The sequence below is a fragment of the Phyllobates terribilis genome, unplaced genomic scaffold (genome assembly GCF_046119375.1).
Source record: "Phyllobates terribilis strain yellow unplaced genomic scaffold, ASM4611937v1 Scaffold_4__5_contigs__length_816908805, whole genome shotgun sequence".
Lineage (NCBI taxonomy): Eukaryota > Metazoa > Chordata > Amphibia > Anura > Dendrobatidae > Phyllobates > Phyllobates terribilis.
Genome location: NW_027362764.1, coordinates 56,317,286 through 56,333,944, shown reverse-complemented (window position 1 = coordinate 56,333,944; position 16,659 = coordinate 56,317,286). Strand labels below are relative to the sequence as shown.

At 43.1% G+C, this 16,659-nt stretch overlaps 1 protein-coding gene across 4 annotated transcripts in view; it reads left to right on the top strand.

Moving 5' to 3' along the window:
• Positions 1-16,659, top strand: part of PEX1 (peroxisomal biogenesis factor 1) — a 71,705-nt gene that overhangs the window by 17,673 nt on the left and 37,373 nt on the right. For all 4 annotated transcript variants that reach the window (XM_073677367.1, XM_073677364.1, XM_073677365.1 and 1 more), the window contains 8 exons: positions 2,999-3,690; positions 6,033-6,152; positions 6,565-6,688; positions 8,706-8,809; positions 9,519-9,607; positions 10,482-10,614; positions 13,410-13,506; positions 13,888-14,058. In XM_073677367.1, coding sequence (XP_073533468.1) covers positions 2,999-3,690; positions 6,033-6,152; positions 6,565-6,688; positions 8,706-8,809; positions 9,519-9,607; positions 10,482-10,614; positions 13,410-13,506; positions 13,888-14,058 — 1,530 coding nt within the window. The remainder of the gene's footprint in view (positions 1-2,998; positions 3,691-6,032; positions 6,153-6,564; positions 6,689-8,705; positions 8,810-9,518; positions 9,608-10,481; positions 10,615-13,409; positions 13,507-13,887; positions 14,059-16,659) is intronic.

Sequence of the window (16,659 nt, the reverse complement as noted above, 5' to 3'; positions counted from 1 at the left end):
ACCATTCACAATAGGCGATGTCACAGCTCGCCTCCTCCTCCTCCTGTACAATGACTGATAACACCTCTATATACAGTAGATAACACAGGATCCACCATTCACAATAGGTGATGTCACAGCTCACCTCCTCCCCTCCTGTACGATGACTGATAACACCTCTATATACAGTAGATAACACAGGAGCCACCATTCACAATAGGTAATGTCACAGCTCACCTCCTCCCCCTCCTGTACGATGACTGATAACACCTCTATATACAGTAGATAACAGGAGCCACCATTCACAATAGGTGATGTCACAGCTCACCTCCTCCCCCTCCTGTACGGTGACTGATAACACCTCTATATACAGTAGATAACACAGGAGCCACCATTCACAATAGGTGATGTCACAATCACCTCCTCCCTCTCCTGTACAATGACTGATAACACCTCTATATACAGTAGATAACACAGGATCCACTATTCACAATAGGTGATATCAGAGCTCACCTCCTCCTCCTCCTGTACAATGACTGATAACACCTCTATATACAGTAGATAACACAGGATCCACCATTCACAGTAGGTGATGTCACAGCTCACCTCCTCTTCCTGTACAATGACTGATAACACCTCTATATACAGTAGATAACACAGGATCCACCATTCACAATAGGTGATGTCACAGCTCACCTCCTCCTCCTCCTCCTGTACAATGACTGATAACACCTCTATATACAGTAGATAACACAGGAGGCACCATTCACAATAAGTGATGTCACAGCTCACCTCCACCTCCTCCTGTACAATGACTGATAACACCTCTATATACAGTAGATAACACAGGATCCACCATTCACAGTAGTTGATGTCACAGTCACCTCCTCCCTCTCCTGTACAATGACTGATAACACCTCTATATACAGTAGATAACACAGGATCCACCATTCACAGTAGTTGATGTCACAGTCACCTCCTCCCTCTCCTGTACAATGACTGATAACACCTCTATATACAGTAGATAACACAGGATCCACCATTCACAATAGGTGATATCACAGCTCACCTCCTCCTCCTGTACAATGACTGATAACACCTCTATATACAGTAGATAACACAGGATCCACCATTCACAATAGGTGATATCACAGCTCACCTCCTCCTCCTGTACAATGACTGATAACACCTCTATATACAGTAGATAACACAGGATCCACCATTCACAATAGGTGATGTCACAGCTCACCTCCTCCTCCTCCTCCTGTACAATGACTGATAACACCTCTATATACAGTAGATACACAGGATCCACCATTCACAATAGGTGATGTCACAGCTCACCTCCTCCTCCTCCTGTACAATGACTGATAACACCTCTGTATACAGTAGATAACACAGGATCCACCATTCACAATAGGTGATGTCACAGCTCACCTCCTCCTCCTGTACAATGACTGATAACACCTCTATATACAGTAGATAACACAGGATCCACCATTCACAATAGGTGATGTCACAGCTCACCTCCTCCTCCTCCTGTACAATGACTGATAACACCTCTGTATACAGTAGATAACACAGGATCCACCATTCACAATAGGCGATGTCACAGCTCACCTCCTCCTCCTCCTGTACAATGACTGATAACACCTCTGTATACAGTAGATAACACAGGATCCACCATTCACAATAGGTGATGTCACAGCTCACCTCCTCCTCCTGTACAATGACTGATAACACCTCTATATACAGTAGATAACACAGGATCCACCATTCACAATAGGTGATGTCACAGCTCACCTCCTCCCCCTCCTGTACGGTGACTGATAACACCTCTATATACAGTAGATAACACAGGAGCCACCATTCACAGTAGGTGATGTCACAATCACCTCCTCCTTCTCCTGTACAATGACTGATAACACCTGTATATACAGTAGATAACACAGGATCCACCATTCACAATAGGTGATGTCACAGCTCACCTCCTCCTCCTGTACAATGACTGATAACACCTCTGTATACAGTAGATAACACAGGATCCACCATTCACAATAGGTGATGTCACAGCTCACCTCCTCCTGTATAATGACTGATAACACCTCTGTATACAGTAGATAACACAGGATCCACCATTCACAATAGGTGATGTCACAGCTCACCTCCTCCTCCTGTACAATGACTGATAACACCTATATACAGTAGATAACACAGGATTCACCATTCACAATAGCTGATGTCACAGCTCACCTCGTCCTCCTGTACAATGACTGATAACACCTCTATATACAGTAGATAACACAGGATCCACCATTCACAATAGGTGATGTCACAGCTCACCTCCTCCTCCTCCTGTACAATGACTGATAACACCTCTATATACAGTAGATAATACAGGATCCACCATTCACAGTAGGTGATGTCACAGCTCACCTCCTCCTCCTCCTGTACAATGACTGATAGCACCTCTATATACAGTAGATAACACAGGATCCACCATTCACAATAGGTGATGTCACAGCTCACCTCCTCCTCCTGTACAATGACTGATAGCACCTCTATATACAGTAGATAACACAGGATCCACCATTCACAATAGGTGATGTCACAGCTCACCTCCTCCTCCTGTACAATGACTGATAACACCTCTATATACAGTAAATAACACAGGATTCACTATTCACAATAGGTGATGTCACAGCTCACCTCCTCCCCCTCCTGTACAATGACTGATAACACCTCTATATACAGTAGATAACACAGGATCCACCATTCACAATAGGTGATATCACAGCTCACCTCCTCCCCCTCCTGTACAATGACTGATAACACCTCTATATACAGTAGATAACACGTGCATGTGATGTCACTGCTGTGTGTTTGTAATAAGGTATTTAGATGCTTGAGAGGGTGACGGTTATCGCTGTACAGCGCTGCAGAATATGTTGGTGCTATGTAAAGAAGATGGGAGCAAAAACATTTTACACTTCTAAAACCTATTTTTTTTTATCTCCAGGAGCTTTGACTCCGGCTGCAAGTTATGGCCGACTGGAACCTCTGACAGAGTTAATCGTGACTCCGAAAAACAGAACCTCTGAGAAGGTGTTGTCACATTTGCCCCCTGCAGAATACGATCTTGGATCCCATAGAACAACTCATGGAACCACAAGTAGCAGCGATACCTCCTCACTCAAAGACAAGAGTGAAACCTCCAAAATGCCCCCTCCGGAGGTCTCCAGCATATGGGACTCTTTTGGAAATCTCTTTTCTTGGGCTCTGGGAAAAAATCCCTCCCTGACTCCTCGCGGCCTCGATAAGGACGTCTTTGGGAGGACTGTGCTGAAAAGCGTTAGCCTAGGAGCGGTTTTCCGGGTTTCCCGCCATGTTCCTCCCATCGTAAGAAATAGCCGAGCGTTCCTAGACCATACAGATGAGAACACGGTTCAGGTTTTCCTATGGTATCCAGAGCCTCCAGGTTTACTTCCAGACGTGGTTGTATCCTATGGGACAATTGTCGAAATCCCTTCTCCTAAGAGACGGAAAAAAAAGAGTAGCAAGCTGAGTGTGGAGCGATCTGACGGGACGAACGAGGAGGCCACAGAGATGCCTGAAGCCGTGGTGAAGATTGTGTGGCACGGGTTTGAGGATCTCAAAGACGTCATTGACTATGACACCAGAAATGGAAATACACATATTGCAAAAGTTTGGGTCAGTGGCTACAACGACCGTCCAATAATCATTGATAAATAAGTCACTTTAGCGGTTTTAAGGGGTTACTGATCCCTTTCCTGTTCCAAGACGTATTAAGATGTCATGGAGCGGATTCAGGAGTTGAGCCCGCTCTACGCAGGGCTAGTGCCGACTGTGTTATACAGCCGGAGCCTGCCTCTAACAGCAGGGATCGGAGATACCTCTGATCTCTGCCGTTCAACACGTAACTAACCTCCTGTCATCGTGGAGTGCCCATGGGTTTCAATGGCAGCCTGGGGACTGCTGAAGGGGCCCCTGTAGAGACCAGCCACATGCTGGGATTTTTACTAAATACTGAATCACTCAAGTATATATTTTTATACATATTTAAAAAAAAAACTTTTTTATTTTATTTTTTTTAGTCTCTGTAGGGCCTTGCACCTGCTATTGATTGTGATATATACTCCGATACTGATTGATTGTGATATATACTCTGATACTGATTGATTGTGATATATACTCCGATACTTCAGTATTACAGTATATATCATAAGCGATCAAACAATCGTAGGTTTACGTCCCCTATGGGGACTGAAAAATAAAGTAAAAAAAAAAAAAAAAAACTATAGGCGCAATAAGCAACTATTCTACTTTTCTCTTGCATTAATGTTGATAAATTTAGGCCTTTGGACCTACTGACCTGACTGCAACCAATCACAATGCAGCTTTTATTTTTACAGAGCAGTTTAATTAATGAAAGCTCAGTTCTGATTGGATGCTATGGGCAATATAAGGCCAGTCTTTTTTTTTCTGTTGGAAGTATTGTGTGTTAATTCTTCACAGTATACAATATTTCTGTTTGCTAAGGGTGAAAAAAAAATACCTTTTGCTAATGACCGGAGGCTGAAAATCTGTCCAGTTTCCCCAAAAATGCCCCAAACCTGTAAGAAAAAGGTGATCGTCTGGGCTTCATACCAGATAGTTATTTTGACTGTTTATCACAATACTGAAGTATTGCAGTGTATATACAAATGATCAAATAACGACAAGTCCTGAAGGACGACTGAAAAAAAGAAAGTGAAATGTAATAAAAAATGTTTTTACAGAAATTAAAAAAAAAAACCATAAAAATCTAATCGCTTCCCTTTTTCCCATCTGACAATAAAAAGCAAAAAAAAAACCCTTATTCGAACTCGCAGTGTTCATAAAAGTCCGATGTATGATAATAAAAAACTTAATCGACCCATGAGGTGAATAAAGAAAAATAAATCTTAACGTCAGAATTGCTCTAAAATAGACAATAAGAAGCGATCAAAATGTTTTACGTACTACAAACTGGTATCAATAAAAACCACAGCGCAAAATGCAAGAAACGAGCCCAGATGCAGCACCATTGACGGAAGAGTAAAAAAATTATGGGCTTCGGAAAATTGAGACAAATGAATTTTTATTATTTTGTTTACAATTTTTTTTTTAATTTTTCTTAACCACTAAAATATATATAAAAAAACTGTGTAGGTTTGCAGAGTTGAACAAATCGATTTTCAGGACCCTGGTCAGTCACCACGTCAGTATTCACTGGCCTTTCGACAGGAGCTTTGCGAACGTCCTCATACCTGCTGGAACACCTGCCGTCTTTTTTGATTGGAAGGCCCAGCACAACGTCGGTATCACATACAGAGCCATGACGCATATTATAAACACACAGTCCTACTGATATGCTCAAAATAAGACTATATAGAGACAGTTTCAGGCAACACATATAAAAGATACAAACGATATGTTTCAGAATCCCTTACTGCAATTAAAGCAAAATAACCTAAGGAGAGTTTGAATAAAGGAGTTCATAAAACCTGTGTGGGTCCTACCGGAAGTACCCCTAACGCGCGTTTCGCTTTAGCTTCTTCCGAGGGTTCTTCCGGTTTAACTTGTGTAGCCCTCCTACTTTTGTAGGATATATATATGACTCCCATCCTGTCTAGTCCGGCCACAGACTACTGGCATGGCCGCTGGACTATCCTCTTGCTCTGCCCCCCAGCGATCAGCTGTAATATTTGCGCACACCTGTCAATAAGTGTGCAGTATTCTTGCAGCACCACTATTGAGGACATGAAGCGTTACATGGTGCCCATTGATATCAATGAGTTGTCTGTATAATATAGCACAGGAAAGGACCTCCAGAGCGAGAGTCACTGTGTGCATTTCCTAGCATAGCATCAGAGCAAGCAGAGCTGCAGTGTAAAGTAAGGGGGAAGGACAGAGTAGCTAGGTGTGGCGTCATGCACATTGTGATATGATATGACCGTATTGTGTTTCTTGATTTATATGATTTTTTTTTTTCATATATTGTCTTTATGCAGATTCCTGAGAGATTAAGAAAGAACCTGAACGTTAATATATCCTCCGCTGTCAGGATACAGTCAATGGAACCCCGGCCCAAAATCCCTTCATCGATCACGCTGCACTCGAGGCAGTGCTTGGTGAGTTACTGTAGCGTAATTGTCCCATGGAAGACGCACAGATACAGATTTTTCGGGCAATAGCAAGTGTAGGAAGTTATTGAAAAAAAAAAATCTGTTTTCAAATTTATCCAAGATGCACAAACATTCTAAAAGGCTGCAGTGTAAAGCATGGAGGAAAGACATTTCAGCAGCCCTATACGACTGTGTGTTCTATGATCCAGCAGCACAAAGTGTATTTATATCCTGTGTTTAGGTCAGTGGCTTAATAACCTTTGGAAACTACATACACCATGATCAATCGTCTCGCCATCTGAAGGTTTATTTTTGTTTAACGGTATTTTCCTGGTCCAAGTTATTCAGATTTCAGCAAACACAGAAATGGTAGGACCTAAAATCAGCTTTAATACCGTCCTGACTGTTATGTTTGAAGGATAAAGGCATTACAGCCGAAGAGATAAAATCTGCGTTCAGCTCGTGGCTGCACTCGCACAGTACCTCATCCTCACCGTGGATTTCAGGGAAAACAGATACCGCACAGCTCTCTGTTGGTGAAGGCAAGTAATAATAGGATGTTTTCTTAATTTACTGACATGAATATTTGTAAATCTGTAACTTAACTTGTTTTCACTGGACAACCCCTTTAACACCTACTGGCAGGATAGGCGATAGCTTGCTGATCAGTGGGGGCCCAGTCTCTGGGACTCACACAGATCGGCAGAATGCGGCAACTTTATCCCTGTTGCAAAATGTAGTGGTGATGACTATTTTTTTATCAGACAACTTCTTTAATTTGACAAAGGGTTTATTTATTATACATTTTTGGGGATCTGGTTTACATGGAGATTACACTTTTATATTTCATATACCGTGCATATATAGAGGACTTGACTCTGGACCACATTAAGATCTGTAAAGGATCCTTGACAAGCGATTGTGTGTAAGCCACTTCTTCCTTCATACAGTGGTAAAATAATACCTCCATACAGTGCCCAACTAATACATCCATACTGTGCCCAAATAATGCCTCCATATAGTGCCTAAATAATACCACCATATAGCAGTGCCCAAATAATCCTTGCATACCGTGCCCAAATAATCCCTCCATACCGTGCCAAGTAATCCCTCCATACCGTGCCCAAGTAATCCCTCCATACCATGCCCAAGTAATCCCTCCATACCGTGCCCAAGTAATCCCTCCATACCATGCCCAAGTAATCCCTCCATACCGTGCCCAAGTAATCCCTCCATACCGTGCCCAAGTAATCCCTCCATACCGTGCCCAAGTAATCCCTCCATACCGTGCCCAAGTAATCCCTCCATACTGTACCCAAATAATACCTCCATACAGTGCTCAAATAATACCTCCATACTGTACCCAAATAATACCTCCATACAGTGCTCAAATAATACCTCCATAAAGTGCCTAAATAATTCTGGCATATAGTACTCCAATAATACCTCCATACTGTGCCTAAATAATACCTCCATATAGTGCTCACATAATACCGCCATATAGTGCTCACATAATACCGCCATATAGTGCTCACATAATACCTCCATACAGTGCTCAAATAATACCTCCATATAGTGCTCACATAATACCTCCATATAGTGCTCACATAATACCTCCATACAGTGCTCAAATAATACCTCCATACCGTGCCCAAACAATACCTGCATACCGTGCCCAAACAATATCTCCATACAGTGCCCAAATAGTACCTCCATACAGTGCCCAAATAGTACCTCCATACAGTGCCCAAACAGTACCTGCATACAGTGCCCAAATAGTACCTCCATACAGTGCCTAATATAATACTTCCATAATATACTCACACTCCTCTGTCCGTGTACTCTAAAAGGGGTATATGAGAAAGGGTTAACTTAGTGAGAGAACCCCTTTATGAACCATGTGTTGGTCTGGTGCTCATGGTAGAGACTGGGCAGTGGATCCCAGGACAGTGGCTTCTTTTTGCCTCGGCTTTATTACCTAAAGAGGTTGTCTGTTTTGGACAATCCCCATTTTTCTGAAGGGTCTTCTATATTCAATATCTGTTAGCAAAGTGTCTTCCTTCTGAGACCCCCGTGATCAGCGTCAGCTGCGATCTGTGGGGACACCTGTCATTACAGGGCTATTCCCCTAATATCAATCACAGCTCAGTGGCTGTAAATCCTAGTGAATTGGTGATTGCACCGTCCTCACCACACAGGGTGCACATGGCCGAGACAGTCAAGAATCACATTTATAGATATAATATTAGACACCACGCTCTGCCCCGGGGGCCATTACCAGATCACAGAGCAACTAGAGGACCAGCTAATGTCATCTGTGCATGGGGGACAGCAGGAGCCTGGAGAAGAAGCAAGGGACTGAGGGAAACATAGTGTACAGGGGTCACATGGGCACAACTAAGCAGAGAGATAAGTATGGAGGAGATGGGGCCAGAAAAAGATGCGAGACAGATCTGAAGACACGGATGGGATATAAGAGGAGGATTACACTACAGGGAGGAGGAAAAAAATTGTAAATGATTACCCCCTTTAAGTGTTAATTTTTTTTTTTCCCTACAGAAATTGCAGAATTCTCATTCAGTCCTCAGGATTCTTCAGAATCAGCAAGACCGGGCGAAATATTCATGTTGTGTCAAGATTTCCTACAGAAGACTAAAATTCATGTAAATATCAAGTAAGATAATTTATTAGAGAAGTTGTGCCCTATGCTGGTAATGAGGGGCTCAGTACGATGTGGTGGGGGGAGGATGACTAGGACAATGTCAGAGCGGTGTCCTAAATAACCACTTATAGGTTATTAAAAGAATTACTTTATTGATCCAGTAGTATAAAAGACACAAAAAATGGTTGCACACAACAGCACAAAGGCAGAAAAGAAATATCCGCTCCGCTCCCAGGCAACATGTTTCACACCTACACGATCCTTTGTCCTTTAGGCTTGACAAAGGACCATGCAGGTCTGAAACCTGTTGCCTGTGAGCGCAGCGGATATTTCTTTTCTGCCTTTTTAATTTATGTACCTGTTGTGTTCAACAATTTTTTGTGCCTTTTATACTACTCGATCAATAAAGCAATTCTTTTAAGAAGATGTGAGTGCCGGCTATCGTTTGGACTGTTGCTATTACTGGAGTATTTTGCCGTGCACCCGGACAGATGAGCTGATTGCACCTTTTTCACACCTATAAATTGTGCTAGGTTCAGTTTTTAGCAAAGGGCGGCCATGATGAGACTTTTTCCCGCAGTGAATCAGTGATAATTGCTCAGGACTAATGATCACTGTGCATCTATAATCGGATAGACCAGTCTGTGATGCATTTATAGGTCCCCAGCTTCTATTACCAGTAATACTAAAGTCTCTTTTATCTCATATAGGTGGATCTAGATTTCACTCCGCCAGACAGTCCTACCGCTCTCCAGCAACCTGATCAAAACCTCACCTACCTGCAGATGAACAGACTGGGGTATGAAGAAAATTCCCATTTTTCTTTACATATGTTGTAGATTCTTAATGTACAGACCATAGGTGTAACTACAGCTGTGGTATCTAAGCCGGCTCCATATGCGGGTGGTGCCTGCTGTTACACAGATGACCACCTATCTGACGCTACCGTGATCGGAGATGACTCTGATCACCATCGTGTGACCTCTTAGATTCAGCAGTTATTAGTGATCACGGCATCTAAGCGGTTAGAATGAATAGCGGAGCCCAAATACATTTATTTAAGTTAAAAAAAAAAAAATATATATATATATATATATATATATATATTCCAAAAGGTGGACAACCTCTTAAACATGAGACTGATGGCAGGAAAATAGACTGCAATACAGGAGTATTGCATGTATTGTAACAAAGATCAATCAGTCACATGTTCAAGTCTCTTAAAAAAAAATAAAAAAAATAGATTTAAAAACAGTCGAGAACATTAATAATTAAACGTTTTTTTTAAAAAATAATTGCAGATTTTTTTTTCATCGTATAGTAAATTAAATGGTGGTATTAAAACTACAATTTGTGCAAAAAAAAAAAATGAAAACAACCGCTCAAATAGAAAAAAAAAAAGACACGTCCCTTTCGGTAGTCAGGGGAAGAGAAAAACAAAAGCAGAAAAATGCAGCGGGAAGGGGTTAATTCAGACTTTACAGATAGGTATGCAGTGGGCTCCCCCTAGTGGTGGCTTCAAACACAAAACATGTTCTCATTTAGCTACAGCTGTGTGGCTGCTTCCTTCTCCCGGTCGGTGGTCATCCTGCACCTGATCGGCCCTTCAGCTTCTAGGCTTGTAGCAGCTTTTATACAGAAGGGATTTATATACAGGTTCTTTTGTATTACAGTGGTGTCGATGGCTTACTGACAACCTGCTACGACCATATTGTTCACTGTCTAATGGGACGTCCATTATCCAGACAGTTTGTCTCCACGGCATCTGGACTTCGCAGTGGAGCCATCCTCCTATCTGGACCAAAGGTATCAGCATCCGAGTGCTTTATGCAATAGGCAGAACATATAAAGGGGCATTTCCATTTTATAAAGTGATGGTGTATCTGTAGGATATAATTGGTGGAGGTCCAAATTCTGGGGTAGCCTCCGATCCTAAGGATGATGAGATTGTAGTGCTGGTTTAGCACTAGGTCCCCTTTACAATTTTTCTCCTGCACAGTTGTGCCCCGGTCAGAGGCCTGGATGACTCTGCACAGGGAAAAAATAGACATGCTGCGTCCTCTTCACTCTCTGGATCAGTGACTGTCCCAGAGGTCAGAACCCCACTAATCATAGTTATGGTACATGCCAGCGATACGTCATCTCCTTAAAAGATGGGAATACCCCTTTAAAAGGCAAACACCACTTGATTAATATTTTTAAAATATTTTAAAGAGGGTTTATACCACAAACCTGGATATAAAATGCTTGGTCAGTGTTTGATCTCTGGGGGTCTGACCGTGGGGCCGCAGCACTTGATCTCTGGGGGGCTTTTTCTGGTCCGTTGATTGGTTTTCATGACTGACGTCACCGTAATTGACAGCCAGAATTAGGAGGATGCAGCTACCCCTAGCACAGGTGCAGCGGGACGGAGTAGAGGAGGCGGAAAAAGGTAAAATGTGACGGGGTTACCGCTATGGGGGTCTGAAAAATACTCAGCTGCCAGGAGGGCTGCAAGTAAACAAAGGTACATGTAGTGGTGACACGGTAGAGAAGGGGTAGTGTAGCACAAATAATGAAAAACACTTTAAAGGACATTATAGAGCTATTTTGACTACTAAAATGGAGTTTTTGAAAAAAGACTTTGACATATACTCCAGGACGTATACGTTATCTGAACGCCTCCTATGCATGGCATCCTTAACTGCAGGATCCTGTTGTAAAAAAAAAAAAAATGCATTTAAAGTATATATATTTTATATATATCTATAGCCATGCAGTTGACTGTGGTATACACTACCGTTCAAAAGTTTGGGGTCACCCAGACAATTTTGTGTTTTCCATGAAAACTCATACTTTTATTTCTCAAATGAGTTGCAAAATGAATAGAAAATATAGTCCAGACATTGACAAGGTTAGAAATAATGATTTTTATTATAAAGAATAATTTTCTCCTTCAGACTTTGCTTTCGTCACAGAATGCTCCTTTGCAGCAATTACAGCATTGCAGACCTTTGGCATTCTAGCTGTTAATTTGCTGAGGTAATCTTGAGACATTTCCCCCCCATGCTTCCTGAAGCCCCTCTCACAAGTTGCATTGGCTTGATGGGCACTTTTTTGGGTACCATACGGTCAAGCTGCTCCCACAAATGCTCAATGGGGTTCAGATCTGGTGACTGCGCTGGCCCCTCCATTACAGATAGAATACCAGCTGCCTGCTTCTTCCCTAAATAGTTCAGGCATAATTTGGAGGTGTGCTTTGGGTCATTGTCCTGTTGTAGGATGAAATTGGCTCCAATCAAGCGCTGTCCACAGGGTATGGCATGGCATAGCAAAATGGAGTGAGAGCCTTCCTTATTCAAAATCCCATTTACCTTGTACAAATCTCCCACTTTACCAGCACCAAAGCAACCCCAGACCATCACATTACCTCCACCATGCTTGACAGATGGCGTCAGGCACTCTTCCAGCATCTTTTCCGTTGTTCTGCGTCTCACAAATGTTCTTCTGTGTGATCCAAACACCTCAAACTTTGATTCGCCTGTCCAGAAACCTTTTTTCCAATCTTCCTCTGTCCAATGTCTGTGTTCTTTTGCCCATATTAATCTTTTCCTTTTATTAGCCAGTCTCAGATATGGCTTTTTCTTTGCCCTGAAGGCCAGCATCCCGGAGTCGCCTCTTCACTGTAGACGTTGACACTGGCGTTTTGCTTGTACTATTTAATGAAGCTGCCAGTTGAGGAGCTGTGAGACATCGATTTCTCACATTAGAGACTCTAATGTCCTTGTCTTGTTGCTCAGTTGTGCAGCGGGGTCTCCCACTTCTCTTTCTACTCTGGTTAGAGCCTGTTTGTGCTCTCCTCTGAAGGGAGTAGTACACATCGGTGTAGGTAATCTTCAGTTTCATGGCAATTTCTCGAATGGAATAGCCTTCATTTCTAAGAACAAGAATAGACTGTCGAGTTTCACATGAAAGTTCTCTTTTTCTGGCCATTTTGAGAGTTTCATAGAACAAACAAATGTAATGCTCCAGATTCTCAACATCTCAAAGGAAGGTCAATGTTATAGCTTCTCAAATCAGCCAAACCGTTTTCAGCCGGGCTAACATACTTGTGCAAGGGTTTTCTAGGGTTTTCTGAACATCCATTAGCCTTCTTACACAGTTAGCAAACACAATGTACCATTAAAACACTGGAGCGGTGGTTGTTGGAAATGGGCCTCTATGCACCTCTGTAGATATTGCAATAAAAACAAGACGTTTGCAGCTAGAATAGTCATTTACCACATTAACAATGTATAGAGTGGATTTCTCATTCATTTAATGTTAGCTTCAATGTGCTTTTCTTTCAAAAATAATGACATTTCTAAATGACCCCAAACTTTTGAACGGTAGTGTATGTTTTTTTTTTTTTTTTTACAACGGGATCCTGTGATTACACCCTCCACTGTATCTCATGCATCGGACAAATGTTTGGGTTTTACATCCCCGGATTTATATTCATCTGTCTCCCAAATCGAAGCTTTGGATGTGAACGGAGAAGAAGAAATCATGACGTATTATGCGTTATGAGCAATATTCAGCCCCTGTACCCTATATGTTCATGTATTGTTTGTTTTCCACAGGGCTGTGGAAAGACCACTCTGGCCAGAGCATTATGCAAAGAGGCGTTCAACAACCTGGAAGCTTATGTGGAAGAAATCGACTGTAAATTATTAAAAGGTACTTTATGATGAGTGGTATACACACATTGTTCTGTGCCAGGAGGAACATCTGAGGAAATCCTCCTTTAGCCGTTCCATTCACTTGAATGAGACTGAGCTGCAATACCAAAAGTAAGACCCTTTTCGTGATCCCACCTTCGGTCAGCTAGGAATAGGATATCGCCAGCCCATCGTATCCATAATGTCACTCATCAGACATTTGAATTGCATACATCGCAGTACTCGACTTATTGTGTTGTTCATCCTGAGCTTCCTGGTTCATTACACTGATCCTATAGACAGAAGACAGATATGGAAGCTGTAATAGCCGCCATTAATCTGTAATAAGAAAATGAAGTCGCCGGTTGCATGTAACCTTTCTTATATGGTGACCCGTCAGGAAAGACTCTGGAAAGCTTATGCCAGACTCTGGAGGAAGGATTCGCGGAGGCGGCGTGGAGACAACCTGCTGTTCTTTTACTGGACGACCTGGATCACATTGCTGGTGTGCCAGCAACACACGAACAAGAGCATAGCCCGGAGGCCGTGCGCAGCAAGCAAGTGTCTTATGGTAAATCTGCATTTCTGCGCTAAAAACACAAATAATTTCATCTCTGAATTATCCCTGGTTTGCTCTGTGGTTAGCACCGGGGTCCAACATTTTGCACCCCCTCGTACTATGACTTTGGTTCAGTTCTGGTCGAGAAACATAAATGGACTCACAACTTCAGTGCCTCTTGCTAGCCTCTTGCTGCAAGGTTCAGTAATGGTGATGTAGCAGAGCTAGGCATGCAGTACAGAAGCGATAGAGCAGTCAGGCAATGCAACTTTTAGTAATGGTGATGTAGCAGAGCTTGGCATGCGGTACAGAAGCGATCATCAGGAGAGCAGTCAGGCCATGCAAGGTTCAGTAATGATGATGTAGCAGAGCTGGGCATGCGGTACAGAAGCGATAGAGCAGTCAGGCAATGCAAGGTTCAGTAATGGTGATGTAGCAGAGCTGGGCATGCAGTACAGAAGCGATAGAGCAGTCAGGCAATGCAAGGTTCAGTAATGGTGATGTAGCAGAGCTGGGAATGCAGTACAGAAGCGATGATCAGGAGAGCAGTCAGGCCATGCAAGGTTCAGTAATGGTGATGTAGCAGAGCTAGGCATGCAGTACAGAAGCGATAGAGCAGTCAGGCAATGCATCTTTTAGTAATGGTGATGTAGCAGAGCTTGGCATGCGGTACAGAAGCGATCATCAGGAGAGCAGTCAGGCAATGCAAGGTTCAGTAATGGTGATGTAGCAGAGCTAGGCATGCAGTACAGAAGCGATAGAGCAGTCAGGCAATGCAAGGTTCAGTAATGGTGATGTAGCAGAGCTGGGAATGCAGTACAGAAGCGATGATCAGGAGAGCAGTCAGGCAATGCAAGGTTCAGTAATGATGATGTAGCAGAGCTGGACATGCAGTACAGAAGCGATAGAGCAGTCAGGCAATGCAAGGTTCAGTAATGGTGATGTAGCAGAGCTGGGCATGCAGTACAGAAGTGATAATTAGGAGAGCAGTCAGGCAATGCAAGGTTCAGTAATGATGATGTAGCAGAGCTGGGCATGCGGTACAGAAGCAATAATTAGAGCAGTCAGGCAATGCAAGGTTCAGTAATGGTGATGTAGCAGAGCTGGGCATGCAGTACAGAAGTGATAATTAGGAGAGCAGTCAGGCAATGCAAGGTTCAGTAATGGTGATGTAGCAGAGCTAGGCATGCAGTACAGAAGCGATAGAGCAGTCAGGCAATGCAAGGTTCAGTAATGGTGATGTAGCAGAGCTGGGAATGCAGTACAGAAGCGATGATCAGGAGAGCAGTCAGGCAATGCAAGGTTCAGTAATGATGATGTAGCAGAGCTGGGCATGCAGTACAGAAGCGATAGAGCAGTCAGGCAATGCAAGGTTCAGTAATGGTGATGTAGCAGAGCTGGGCATGCAGTACAGAAGTGATAATTAGGAGAGCAGTCAGGCAATGCAAGGTTCAGTAATGATGATGTAGCAGAGCTGGGCATGCGGTACAGAAGCAATAATTAGAGCAGTCAGGCAATGCAAGGTTCAGTAATGGTGATGTAGCAGAGCTGGGCATGCAGTACAGAAGTGATAATTAGGAGAGCAGTCAGGCAATGCAAGGTTCAGTAATGGTGATGTAGCAGAGCTAGGCATGCAGTACAGAAGCGATAGAGCAGTCAGGCAATGCAAGGTTCAGTAATGGTGATGTAGCAGAGCTGGGAATGCAGTACAGAAGTGATAATTAGGAGAGCAGTCAGGCAATGCAAGGTTCAGTAATGGTGATGTAGCAGAGCTAGGCATGCAGTACAGAAGCGATAGAGCAGTCAGGCAATGCAAGGTTCAGTAATGATGATGTAGCAGAGCTGGGCATGCAGTACAGAAGCGATAGAGCAGTCAGGCAATGCAAGGTTCAGTAATGGTGATGTAGCAGAGCTGGGCATGCAGTACAGAAGTGATAATTAGGAGAGCAGTCAGGCAATGCAAGGTTCAGTAATGATGATGTAGCAGAGCTGGGCATGCGGTACAGAAGCAATAATTAGAGCAGTCAGGCAATGCAACGTTCAGTAATGGTGATGTAGCAGAGCTGGGCATGCAGTACAGAAGTGATAATTAGGAGAGCAGTCAGGCAATGCAAGGTTCAGTAATGGTGATGTAGCAGAGCTAGGCATGCAGTACAGAAGCGATAGAGCAGTCAGGCAATGCAAGGTTCAGTAATGGTGATGTAGCAGAGCTGGGAATGCAGTACAGAAGCGATCATCAGGAGAGCAGTCAGGCAATGCAAGGTTCAGTAATGATGATGTAGCAGAGCTGGGCATGCAGTACAGAAGTGATAATTAGGAGAGCAGTCAGGCAATGCAAGGTTCAGTAATGGTGATGTAGCAGAGCTGGGCATGCAGTACAGAAACGATCATCAGGAGAGCAGTCAGGCAATGCAAGGTTCAGTAATGGTGATGTAGCAGAGCTGGGCATGCTCTACACAGGTGATCCAAAAGAGTATTCCAGGAACAATCAGGGTACAACTGTGAGGTTTAATATTAAGTGCAAACTCGTAAAGCAAACAAAGTAAGGGAAATAAATAGCAATGAGGCCAGCATGCTCACACGCTATAATCCGACACCATATGTGTACTGTAT